The sequence below is a fragment of the Sitophilus oryzae genome, unplaced genomic scaffold (genome assembly GCF_002938485.1).
Source record: "Sitophilus oryzae breed Bouriz unplaced genomic scaffold, Soryzae_2.0 scaffold_172_pilon_pilon, whole genome shotgun sequence".
Taxonomy (NCBI): domain Eukaryota; kingdom Metazoa; phylum Arthropoda; class Insecta; order Coleoptera; family Curculionidae; genus Sitophilus; species Sitophilus oryzae.
Genome location: NW_022146424.1, coordinates 10,267,332 through 10,281,141, shown reverse-complemented (window position 1 = coordinate 10,281,141; position 13,810 = coordinate 10,267,332). Strand labels below are relative to the sequence as shown.

Genomic DNA, 13,810 nt, shown 5'->3' with positions numbered 1-13,810 from the left:
CGGGCTGCATCAGAATTTGTGACCTTTTTTTGTTTTGGTGGCAAACAATGAGTCATCATTTGGCCACCAGACATTTTAGCGATTTTGAATAGTTTGTGTGTAGTAAACTTTGTATAAACTTTATTACAATGGTGATTAGTTGTTCAGCTTTCAAGTGTAAAAGCAGCAGCGATAAGAAAGAGCCAGGAGTTACGTTTCATAAACAGTCCACTCCAACTTTTTAGCGTTTTCCTATTGAATTCGATAATTATTCTTCAATTTCAATTAACATCTATATGTACTTGATATGTCCTATACGTCGATACCAGTTTTGTACCTTTTGTTAACATTTTAATACGTTTTTTTTCGTAATTAATTAGGATGATACACCATAGGCGTAGTCAAAACAATTATCAAAAAATATAAATATTGCGTCAAACAGCTAGGTTAAGAAAAATATGTGCCACGGCACTGTTTGGTGACATCGTCACAATTTGCTCTCGTGTGTTACTTGTCCTTGGATTCTTTAGTCATTGGTGGGTAGGCTGTGGGCGACGGTGCCACACGGTCCAATCAGCAAAGTTGGATACGACGTTTCGTTTACGTCTTCATCAGGATAGGACTAAGGATTTGATATTGAAGAAAAATGTGGCTAAAACGGGCTACAGGATGATGCCCTCGACATTTCGAACCGATGCCTCTAAATGGACGAAATCATCAGGATTTTTCTTAATTATGTGTCTATTGGAACCAAACTAGGCACGTGGATAGAGGTACCCGAATGGAGTCCTCGTGGACAGACGGTCATTTTAATACAAATTTTGTGAAAGTGAATCAAATTATTTATTACTTTTTCAACGTTTCAAACTACACTTTTTCAAACATGTTCTTCAAATCTTTCAATTTAATAGCTGTTAGTAAGAAGTTTCATTTCAAATATGCGCACATAGAGAACCCACAATTTTTTTTATTTTATCATTTATACATATATTTAACAATTCATCTGTAAATTATTTAACTCATTCAAATATAATAGATATATTATAATTGATAATATATACATATAAACTCACCGGCAAAAAACGGGTCACTATAAACTAGTCCCAATTTCAAAGTTGGATTTCTTGCGAATCACTCATTAGATTTGATAATTTTTTTTTAAATTGTAAATTAATTTCTTCTTAACAGATGCTACGTCAGAAATTTTTATTCCGAATTTATTTTGAGTATATACAGGGCACAAAAATAAGACGAAGTTTTTTGCCCGAACTTTTTAACACCCTGTAGGGTGCAGCAGCTGTAGTAGCTTTACTCAAAGGCTTTACTAAATCAAATCACATTGTAGCCACATCTTTTGTGAGCATTTTGTTTTTTTAATCACGACATTATCTCTGTTTGTTGGAGATACGCTGCTTTAAAACGAAAAATGCTTAGCAGGCAGAAAGTTTTATCACAGAATATCTAGCTACGCAAGAGCGTAGCTAGATATTCTGTGGTTTTATGTATAAATAATCAAGGCGACGCGACATAGGCGAAAACGGATTTATGAGTATTTGCAATATGACAACAATGGTTGTCAAATTAAAAAATGTCATTATCTGTGACGGATGTTGCTCGTATTGTGGCCTTAATTGAGGATGGCCGAAGTCAAGGTTATGTATCCTATACCCTGGGTATACCTCGAACAACAGTCCAAGATGCCTGTAATCTGTATATGGAAACGGGAAATTTCACCAGGCGAATGGGTTCCGGAAGAAAACGGAAGACAAATGCAATTGACGACCTCTTAATTGTCCTGAATACTTTACGAAATCGTAGAATTACAGCGTTTCAGAATCAACATCTGTTACAAGCCGTGCGTAGAACTCAAGTAAATGAGAGAACAAGCCCCATGAAAGAAAACAGCTTGTCTGCAAGGAGGCCTGCCACAGGACCCCAGCTACTTCCAAGACATCGTCGAGCACGTCTTCAGTTTGCGCGTTTACATGTGAATTGGGATATTGAGCAATGGACTAAAGTCCTTTTCACGGATTTGCCTGCAAAGCATTTTTCCGAGACGTTCGTTTTAAAGCATCGTATCTCCAATACAAACAGAGATAATGTCGTGATTAAAAAAACAAAATGCTCACAAAAGATGAGGCGACAATGTGATTTGATTTAGCAATAGCTACTACAGCTGCTGCACCCTACAGGGTGTTACAAAGGTCGGGCGAAAAACTTTGTCATATTGTTGTGCCCTGTATATGCTCAAAATAAATTCGGAATAAAAATTTCTGACGTAGCATCCGTTAAGAAGGAACTAATTTACAATTTAAAAAAACATCATCAAAATCTAATGAGTGGTTCGCGAGAAATCCAACTTTGAAATTGGGACTAGTTTTAGTGGCCGGTTTTTTTGCCGGTGAGTGTATAAATATTTAAACACCAAGTTATAACTTACAAGGGTAAACTAAATAAATTTATTTAAAACAATTGAAATTTTTAGGAAACAAAATACAATTTTTGTTGCATAAGAAAATTATTTTCTTGTATATATTTTAATAAATATAAGATATTGACATCTGTCATCTAGGTGTGAATTTGCAGTCCAGATTATGTCTGGCTCTCATGGTTACAAATGATCGTAGATTTATTTCATCCACCGATTTGTAGTTGGAAAACATCTTATAATGACGGATGACATTTGCAGCAACAACTTTCAAACTCATCATTGCATAAGTTCTACCTAAAAACACATAATTATTAGAATTATTTAAATTTAAATCTAAAGGATCAATGATATTAAGAATTTAATTATTGAAAGAATTTCGAATTCCTGAATTTATCATTCCAGAAATCTAAAAAATCCAAAAAATATTTTAGTTCGAATCCATAAGAAAACCAGCTTGTTAGCATTTTAGGAAAAATAATCTTTTATTCTCTACAGTTCACTATGAGAGACAAAAGATCCAGAATTTATTTTCAAGAAATGGGCCTGCCATAAAGACGTACTATATAGGGTGGTGACAATTTCGATGCTCAACATTGGCATCTCAGAAACTACGAGAGATACGAAATCGATTAAATGGGATAAAAGTTGCGTAATTAGATGTTTAACAAACACCTATGAAGAAAACCCCGATATCTTGATTAGTTTAGGATATATGTCAAAAAAATGAAAATAATACGTTTATATTAAATGACAATATCTTCAGAACTATTGGATCTATTAGAACGTAAGTTGGTAGTTTTATATTTTTAACCTCGGCCAATTAGGGCAAGTCCGGTACAGATGCCCCACCGGGTGAGATGGGAACAGCGTGTAAATTTCTAGTCATGTGACTTATAAGTCGCTTCCCACTAGATACGGCAGTATACCTGCTGCTATTGCTAATATGGTCTGACATAATTTGAATGTCAATAAAAAATAGGCTAGTTTTTACAAAGAACTGTTTTTATATAAGTACATATTTTTTTTACTGTCAGAGGTCGCTTGGGAATAACGTAATATTATGTAAGTTTTTGCCATTTTCCATTAAAATAATAGTATAGACTTTTTTTCGCTCTATCTAACAGTATAAAAATTCAAAATGGCGGTCATAAGAAAATAATAACTTGACTGTTGTGCGAAATCTAGAAGGCTTAAAAATTTTCTGAAAACGACATCTAATTGGCCGATGTCAAAAATATAAAACCAACAACTTACGTTGCAATAGATACAATAGTTCTGAAGATATTGTCATTTAAAATAAACGTATTATTTTCATTTTTTTTACATAAATCCGAAAGTGATCAAGATACCGGTGTTTTCTTCATAGATGTTTGTCAAACTTCTAATTACGCAACTTTTGTCCCATTTAACCGAATTCGTATCTCTCGTAGTTTCTGAGATATCAATGATGAGCATCGAAATTGTCACCACCCTGTATACCTAGACATTATTGAGAAAGTTATTATAGTTATTTATTGGTTTGAAACTTTTTTATATTAACGGTCGAAATAATAAACTCGATTCTATAATATAAAATAAGGTGGAATTTAAAACCAACATAAACTATTATAATAACTTACCAATACAGTTCCGAGGTCCTGTAGAAAATGGAATGTAGCAAAACGATGGCCTTTTTGCCACTTCTTCTGGTAGAAATCGATCTGGGTTAAATTTTAAAGGATCAGTCCAAAATCGTTCATCACGATGCAGAGTGAATATACTTATTACTATATTTATTCCTTTTGGTATTGTTTTTGTACCTAAATTATAAACATTAATCTTCATATTATTTTTGAATATACACTGCAATATTTTTAACTGGAATATCCAATAATCGGAACACCCCCATTATGATGTTATACATATCAAAAGCTGTTAGTATTTCTCCATGTATAATTAATTATTCGCTAGTGACAGTCAACAGATAAATATTGAACACCGGGTTCATTTTTTGAAAAATTACCCAGAATCTTTTCAAAAGGTTTAGACATTATTTTTTGAGCCGTTTTTTAAAACTACTTCGAACTCTCAAAATTTTTCTATTCTACTAGCCTACACGAATTTCTAATAGTTTTTCAGATAAAAAATAAATTATAATTATTAACTTTTACAATTATTGACGAAATATATGATTTGGAATAAGCATTGGATAAATCATAAATTCGGCATATTAAAAGCTAAAATTCGGTTTATAGATTAAGGAAAATCGATATATTCGATCTGACTAAATCAACTGTTTGTATATCAAATAGGAAGGCCAGAAAAAATAATTATTTCTGTTTGTTATAAAATCGTTGAAATTATTGTTATTTTAAATTTAAACCTATGTATATTATTTAAAAAATCGAAACCCAAATAAAACTACTTTTCAACGATATATCAAGATCCTAGTTTCTTCAGTAGAGCCATTTAAAAGACGAAAATTATATTATAATAGTTTCGTTTAAGGAAAATTATTGTTACCATGACTTACAAACTTTATATGGTAATCGCAAGACAATTTCCGATGCACGTGATCTGTTTTTAGTTCAGTAGAATTTAAGTTTTTATGTCTTACCACATTCTATATCTTTCGTAGCATGCCTTCCTATTGCTGGAGCAATTGGAAATAGTCGGAGAGTTTCAAAAATAACTCTTTCCAGATATTTCAGTTTGGGTAAATCTTGTACTTCTATTAGACGATCCAAACCTATTTCCTTCAAGATTTCCTCATAAACTTTATCCTAAATTAATTTCTAATATGTATAACAATTAGGTATACAGGGTGGTCCATCGAAAACGTTCCGCCAGGCATAACGGCTAGGGTATCATTTTTTTCAAAAAATCCAAAAACACGTCAATTTTGTTTGTGAGGGGGACAACTTTTGCCCCAAAAATGATTGCGAAATCTTCAACCCTCTAAGCGGGGGTGTCATCCCCCAACTTTTTTCAAATGGGAAGGGGGGTCAAGTGGCACCGCAATGAAAAGACCTTTTTATTCTTTATATTTTCCCGCCTCGTTTTTGAAAATCCGTCAAATCATTGAGAAAATATGAAGGATTGAAATTTGAAAAGTTTATTGAAACATTTATCAGAGTAAAGGATAAGGATAAATTCTTTCGACCAATTTGAGGTTTTTTCTTATTATTTCTAGATGTTTATGCATTTTTCACTTGCCACAAGGTTAAACGATCAGGTGCGGTAGTTGCTAGATAGCTGTTCTGTGACTTGTGCGTTGAAGTTCTTCTCAATATCGTTAAACTGACTCACAATAGAATTTCCAAAAATACCAGCCCAACCGTTCAATTTATGAGGGTTTTATGCGTGCACCTCGTGAAAAACCCTGGGGTTGTCTTCAGCCCAGTACCGACCAGTTGTGCCGATTAACTACACCGTTCAAAAAGAAAGTACACTCATCCAAAAAACACACATTAAATAGAAAATTATTATCATTCGCCACTCGTTCACTCATAGTTTCACAAAATTGCAAGCGACGATCAAAATCGTCTTCGTTGAGTTCTTGTACCAACTGAATTTTGTACGGGTGGAACTTCCGTTTTTTTAATATCCTTTGGACACTTTGCTACTAACTAGCGAACAATTTTGCCATAAAGGTGGTTGTGAGGATGGCGTTCATTGAATATCTGTGCAACTCGATTGCCACATTCATTATTTTTAAAATAAAGTTCGATTATTTCCACTTTTTATGCAAGTGAGTACACCATAATAATTGTTAAAAAATTTAACGATATTGAGAAGAACTTCAACGCATAAGTCACAGAACAGCTATCTAGCAACTACCGCACCTGATCGTTCAACCTTGTGACAAGTGAAAAAATGCGTAAACATCTAGAAATAATAAGAAAAAACAGCAAATTGGTCGAAGAAATTTATCCTTCTCATTCGCTCTGATAAATGTTTAAATAAACTTTTCAAATTTGAATCTAATAAATAAAAAATAATATTATTTTTATTTTTTGTTCTTTGACATTATAAACATTTATAAATGTTTATTTTAACAAGAAGACTGACAATATTATTTGTATAATGTTTTGTATTATCTTTTGTTTGTTTGTTTGTTTGTGTACCTTGTTTTTTACTTTGTTTGTTAGTTTACCTTTGTCTACAAATTGAAAAAATTTTTTGACAATAAAGGCATTTATTTATTTAATCCTTCATATTTTCTCAATAACTCGACCGATTTTCAAAAACAAAGCCGGAAAGTATAGAGAATAGAAAGCCCTTTTCATTGCGGTACCACTTGACCCCCCTTCCCATTTGAAAAAAATTGAGGGATGACGCCCCCGCTTAAAGGGTTGAAGATTTTGCAATCATTTTTGGGGCAAAAGTTGCAACCCTCACAAACAAAATTAACGTGTTTTTGAATTTTCTGAAAAAAAATTACCCTCGTCGTTATGCCTTGCGGAACGTTTTCGATGGGCCATCCTGTATAATATAGGCTTGTTATTTAAAAAAAATAAAAATAGTAAGCTAGACAGTTTTGATCTTCAGATTATTTATGAATTTAAAAATGAGTTATTATATTCTAGTTTATTTCAGTAAGTTACAATTAATTACCTGAATATTGACATGCATGCCCAAAAGAGTCAATAAGAAAGCCAAAGCAGTGCCACTTGTATCAGCTGCCTAAAAAAAAATACAATAAATTTAAGAAACAGGACGAGATTTTAATATGTAGTAAATTGAAGTACACTATGATCGAAAAAACGGCGTCCACTTGGCTTGGAAATATCACAATATAAAATGACAGCTAACTTCGCATTTCATAGCCACCGCTGACGCAGTTTTTTTTAACATATTGTATATCTTATACAGGGCAGGTGTCATTTTATATGTAAAATTATACGGGGAATATCATCGATGTTCATTTCTAAGCCAACTGATACCGTTTTTTTATCATAGGGTATAATATAAGTAAAACAATCTAAATATATGTGACATCACCAGTTGGAGAGAACCACAATACAGGTACATGAGAAAAATACTTACGGCAAAAGCAAATGTGGCAAATTCGTCATTTATGGCATACCTCGAATACAGATTTTTATCAGCATTTATTATCGAATTCAATAATATTTTGTTAGTGTCTTCTAGTGAGTTTTCTTTAATTTCCTTTTCTTTTTCAGCTACAACCTAAAAAGATAAGTAAATTTTGATCTGCAAATTTTATAAAATTGATTATTTTTTATATTAATTATTTATATTCTCTCTTATTAAGTTATGCTAGGAATGATAAATTCAGGACGTTAAAAGTCAGTAAATAGCTTACTTTCTTAAAAAAATGGAACTTCAAAATTAACTTAAAACACTGGAAATCTTTCTTGTGATAAAATGTTTGTTTCCTGTTACCTGTTGGATAAATATTCTGTATAGAATTACACACGTATACAGTCGAAAACCCTGTATAATATTCGTCCAGATGCAGAAAAAATAGAAGAGATTGCCTGAAGTTCCATTTACAAAATGTTCTCCAGCTATTTCTTGACAACTAAAAATATCAAAGAATTCAAATTTCAAATTTCAAATACACTAAAATTCTGACTTATTCTATATTCCATACCAATTAAACTTTTAGTTACGTAATCGAAGGCGCGACTTTTAAATTCATTGTTGCCAACCGTGGGCGTATTCTAACTGGTGGCAGGGCTGACTAACTGGAATTTAAATTTCCCGCTATAGATTCAGGGCGTAGCTTTGCTTTAAAAAATGTCAAGTTGCCACATTTATTTATTTTTATTCCCTGGTATTGTGAGTCGTTTTGACACTTTAGTTTTGTATTACGAGTTTATGGTTTAAATTAATTATGTTGTTGATATTTTAAGCTTAAAAATTTTTGTTAGCAGACCTTGCAATCGAACATTGCTCTTTTTAGAACCTCTTTTAGTGCGACGTGGTACAAGATAGCTTAATAGCCGTGAAAAACTTATCGCAAATTTATTAGAATATTTTAAACAGGAAAGCGGTAGTATTGGCCTTTCATTTACTTAAGTGCTGTTAAGGGGTTGAGTTTTGTTGATGTAAATAATAACTGTTTATATATTTATAATTTATTTATTTTCGTTTCCTAAAATATTTTGATTAAAGGAACATATGTTAAAGTGAGAAAAGCTGTGCCGACCAAGCTTAATCACGTGACTAAAATTTTATTTGGTATAAACTATATATAGTTATTTATGTATCAAGGGAATTATAAGGGCGTTAATTACCAAGAAGGCAAAGTTTCTGAACGTTCTGGACAATAGTTGCCAGAGATTAATAACACTATAATTCCGGTGGTACATACGTAATTTTATTTCTTACCGATTTTAATATATTTTGTCTAAAGTTTTTATAATTCATAAATATTATTTGTATTTATGGTTTATCACTATTTACTCTTACAGATTTTACTTAAAAACTTACAGATCAATATGCCTAATCACTTTGGCACCTTCCTCTGTTTGCAAATTGTAGTTCTTGTTTGTCATAGTTTCTAAACATAATATAATTATAAACAATTATCTGGAGATACAGATATCACCAATTTTATCTATTATGTTTCAATACATCACGGTAATAAATTAGGTATAGATACATACATCTCACAAAATTGAAATTTTAAGTAATTTTCAAATACTACCTAAAAATGCATTGAATGCATAACCAACGCAAACTTCAAAAATATCTTTATTTCCCATATTTTTAAGCCTCTGGATCAAAGTCTGGCTATTTTTGTAGAAAATGGGAACAAATGAGTTAAGGGTAGTTAGACTGAAGCTTTTCGCCAAATATTTTCTTTTTGGTTTCCAGAGATTTCCTAAAAATATAGAATTTTATTATTGTAGTATCTTTTTGTTTAAAAAACATGTAATGGTCTATCTTTTTAATTAATACCTGGTAATAGAAGAATGCTAGTCCATATACATAATTTAACTACTTTGTAGAAATCTGCTTTATCAAGGCAATCCTGATTTGTCAACACTAATTTCATTTCTTCAGTGTCATCTGGCAAATAATAATAGTTGTGTCCTAACCAACATCCAGTAGGAAGACCATTCTTATACCCTTTGTTTACAAATAACTCAAACATATCTATAAACCAAAATATTCTAAAGTTATATAATATGTCCATGAGTAATATAAAAATATAGGGCTACCTCAATTTTAAATAAGACATATTGAGGTGCAGGGTTGGCATGATTTAAATCAAGTGATTTAAATCATGACTTAAATCGTGATTTAAATCAAGTGATTTTTTAAATTTTAAATCATGTGATTTAAATCAAAAAAATAATTTTATTGAAACTTTATAATAAATCAAAAAATAACTGTAAAAGGTATAAAAATGTGTCTGAAAACCATAACAAATATTTATATAATAGATAATAAACCGAAAAATAATTGTAAATGTTATAAAAAATGCTATATAAAAATATCTATTCATCAATTTAATTGTTGGCCCGATTTTTGAATTAATTTCGTGTGAATCCATTAGATCGTTAAACGCACAGTGAATTATTTTTAAACTTATATATAAGTGACAGAAATTTACTGTTCGAATACATATCATTCGCAAAATCTAGTGCAGAACTAAGTTCTTCTGACATATAGACTATAATATCTTCATTCCCCAGAATCTATAATCGTTGTCAGAAAATATGTTGTTTTATATTTTTTTTGAAACGGTTGTGTTTCCAAATTCCTATCGACATTTTGATCTACAGTAAACAGTAAGTACTTTACACTTTGACATAATACATACTAACTTTATTCTCGACTTAAAACTATTTCCGAACAATAGTGTATTGTTTTATTAGGAGCAAAAATTATACATTTTTTGACGCCTTTGAAGGACCATCGTAAAGCTATTCCGACGTTACAGAGAGGCACAAAAAGTACATTTTTACTCCGAATAGAACATACTATTTTTTTAATCAATTTCAAACATACAAAGAGTAATCGAGCAACAATTTGTACACTCGTTGAATTTGACACTTAATATCAGTTTAATAATATACTTTTGTGCTTAGGCGTAACAGTGCTTTACTCTTATACCTAGGCGTTAAAATGACAAAAATTAATTAAAATGACAGGCGCCGTAAAATTTTGTTAATGTTATCGGTATCGTGCAGAGTTATAAAGATTTAGCCATTTAGGATACGACTTTAATTGGAAATAAGTCCTAGTCATTTGGAAATCCGATTTAAATATTGTTTTGAATTAAAATCAAAATAATCTGATTTAAATAAAAAAAATCTGATTTTTTTGATTTTTTTAAAAACTAACACACTAATTATAGAAAGATTAAAAAAGGATAGAACCCCCCCCCCTCCGTTTTAAGACACACGAATCTATTTCCTAAAAAAAATAAGTTTACTTAATTTTAAACTACGCACCACTTAAAAATCATTTTTACCCAATATAAAAATAAATAACAACCTTTTTAAGACCAACCGGCTGTAAGCGCCATTAAAAAAACAAGAGTACTGGCTAGGTTTGGTTTGGTTTGATTGTCATTCCTCAGCCGTCTCTGATGCCGTTTTTTTTCGATCAATTGTCATAAAAAAGTTATATCAAAATCAACTAAGCATTCCGAGTAACAAAAGAAATGTGCCAAATCTTTAAAGCGTTAGAATATTTTACATTCTAATATCACAATTAATTAATAAATAAATAAAATCATTTTTTTTTAATTTGTTGCCTAGACAGCTCTCATATTAATAGTGTCACCTGGCAATTCATGATGATTTGACATGATGATTATGAAAACTTACCAGTGTTTTTCAGACTCAGCGAATTTCCGACAATCGGATAGAACGTATAGGAATTTTTGTAATTTTCCGCAAATTTAAAAATTCGTCTTTTTGAGTAGAGCGACCATGCCGTCCATAACAAAATTAAGATAAAAACTAATCCTAGTCCAAAAACGAATTTAATCCACACCATCTCTAAGATCTATCTAAAATAATATAGAAGAAAAAGATTAAACGGCTCAGCCCTCAATAACTCATAACCGTATACACCAGTGTACACCGGTGCAGACACGTACACTCACACAACCACACCTACACTAATGTACACTGATGTAACTGCCTTCAGGCTTCATCAGTACGGTAAGGAATCAGGAAGCGATGAAACCGATCCCAAAACACAAAAAAAAACAGGAAGCAAACGATGCAACAAGGCACCGTGTGTAACCCAGGAGATGAAAAAAAATGATGAAGAAGCGAAAATAAATTATGGAAAATAAAAGGAGCAAACGGGAGCCTAAAGCCCCAATTTGTAGCCAAGAACCAGAGTCGCCCAGGATTGCGGGCTTCGTCCAGAACAGCTGCGGAGCAACCCGCCGCAATACCCTTAGCCGTGGTACCAGTATGAATAAGAAATAAATAGTGAGGGAAATGTATATTTATTTCTTATTCATATTGGTACCACGGCTAAGGGTATTGCGGCGGGTTGCTGTTGGCTACCTCCGCTGCTGGACGAAGCCCGCAATCCTGGGCGACTCTTGTGCTTGGCTGCAAATTGGGGCTCCCGTTTGCTCCTTTTATTTTCCAACATTTATTTTCGCTTCTTCATCAATTTTTTTTCCATCTCCTGGGTTGCACACGGTGCCTCGTTGCATCGTTTGCTTCCTGGTTTTTTGTGTTTTTGGATCGGTTTCATCGCTTCCTGATTCCTTACCGTACTGATGAAGCCTGAAGGCAGTTACATCAGTGTACACTAGTGTAGGTGTGGTTGTGTGAGTGTACGTGTCTGCACTGGTGTACACTGGTATACGGTTACGAGTTGTTGAGGGCTGAGCCGTTTAATATTTTTCTTCTCTTTTATACATTTCCCTCACTATTTATTTCTTATTCATAAAATAATATAACTATAATCAATAAGTAAACTTAGAAAGAGCACCGAAATGCGGAAATGACCAGCTGGTACTGAAAAAGCTGTGGTATTATTAGACAATGACTAAAAGTAAAAAATGTTTAATAATATCAATAGCTTTGTAACCTGTTTATTTCTTCATAAAATATTTAACTAATGAAACAAATTTACCTAACGCGGACTAAATATTATTAACGTTTCAGGAGGTACATGGGGGACATACCGAGTGCGTCTCATAAGTAGCTCACCTCTATAACTGTTTTATTTTTTCAGATAAAAAATCGAGATTTGGTATATTAATATATGACATAAATTAGGATTGTAGTATTGACGTATTCAATAACTATTTTCTGTCACTTCCTTTTTCACCGGAAATTACTACAACTTTTGATTTTTAAATAGTACCCTCGGTCGCGGTGTTTTGTTGCTTTATTCGATAGAAAATGACACTCTGAATAAAATGGCATATCATATGTCAACATTTTTTGTTTTGACAACAATGTTTTGACATTTTCGAATATGGTTTATTTGAAATTGCAACATGCGATTCATAACAAAAATTTGACTCGAAATACCAAGTGTGTAGTACCAAATTATTCGTAAAAAAATGTTTTTTCCAAATATGCTAATGAGCCACCCTCGTTCCATTTGAAACAATTGAGATATGATTAAATATACGATTTGGGCATGTTTTAACCGGCCACGACAAGATACGAATAACATTAGACGATCAAAGCTATTTTTCCTAGGCTCCTTGATTAAACATTAGTGTTTTTAACATAGCTATGGCACTCTAGATTGAAATTTAAAATTCAATATTGTTTTAAGCAAAAATGTCAAAAGTTGACATATGATATATCATTCTATTCAGAATGTCATTTTCTATCGAATAAAGTAAAAAAAAATACCGAGGGTGTCATTTAAAAATCAAAAGTTCGAGTAATTTCCGGTGAAACAGGACGTGGCCGAAAAGAATTGAATATTTCAATCAATCCTAATTTATGACATATACTAACATACCAAATCTCGTTTTTTTTATCTGATAAAATAAAAAAGTTATAGGGGCCAGCCACTTTTGATACGCATGCATCCGGTATAGGCTTAGGCACTTGACACAAGAAACATTTAATATTGAACTAAAATGACACTGACATAAAAATTATCGCTATAATATATTATATTGTATACGGTTATTTTACTTACCATCAGTAACTGATATTAATATTCTCTCAATATTTTCATTTACTATAAACCTGAAATGGTATTTTTATATTAGAGCACTCACGCATCTCTGTTTTCTTATTTTTCTGAGAACAAATTATACAGTTAATTTTTAAACTGAAACAAATATTTTAACATGATAGATAATAAACCGATGAGAGGCAACACTTTATTGACTACTTTGTGTTTGATTTAATTAATAAAAAAAATTAATATTTATAAATTCTAATCATTTTCCGTATTATTTTTCGTAAGTGTATTCATTAAAATATTTATAGAAAG

General features: G+C 31.8%; 1 protein-coding gene across 1 annotated transcript; it reads right to left on the bottom strand.

The window, feature by feature from the left end:
- Positions 1-2,360: 2,360 nt before the first annotated feature.
- Positions 2,361-13,708, bottom strand: LOC115881734 (cytochrome P450 4V2-like). The gene is made up of 11 exons (XM_030899353.1): positions 13,511-13,708; positions 11,203-11,387; positions 9,323-9,520; positions 9,069-9,245; positions 8,852-8,921; positions 7,799-7,937; positions 7,439-7,582; positions 7,007-7,075; positions 5,007-5,172; positions 4,030-4,209; positions 2,361-2,704 (listed from the first exon to the last, which is right to left on the bottom strand). Exons 2-11 carry the CDS (start codon positions 11,372-11,374, stop codon positions 2,544-2,546), a joined length of 1,476 nt encoding a protein of 491 aa, XP_030755213.1. The 5' UTR covers positions 11,375-11,387; positions 13,511-13,708; the 3' UTR covers positions 2,361-2,543.
- Positions 13,709-13,810: the final 102 nt, after the last annotated feature.

Excerpts from the sequence above, each read along its gene's own strand:
- LOC115881734 (XM_030899353.1), bottom strand. The coding sequence starts at position 11,374 with ATGGTGTGGATTAAATTCGTTTTTGGACTAGGATTAGTTTTTATCTTA. Across the intron at positions 9,521-11,202 it reads GCTGAGTCTGAAAAACACTG|ATATGTTTGAGTTATTTGTA; the intron begins GTAAGTTTTCAT and ends TTTGGTTTATAG. Across the intron at positions 8,922-9,068 it reads TGCATTCAATGCATTTTTAG|AAACTATGACAAACAAGAAC; the intron begins GTAGTATTTGAA and ends TATTATGTTTAG.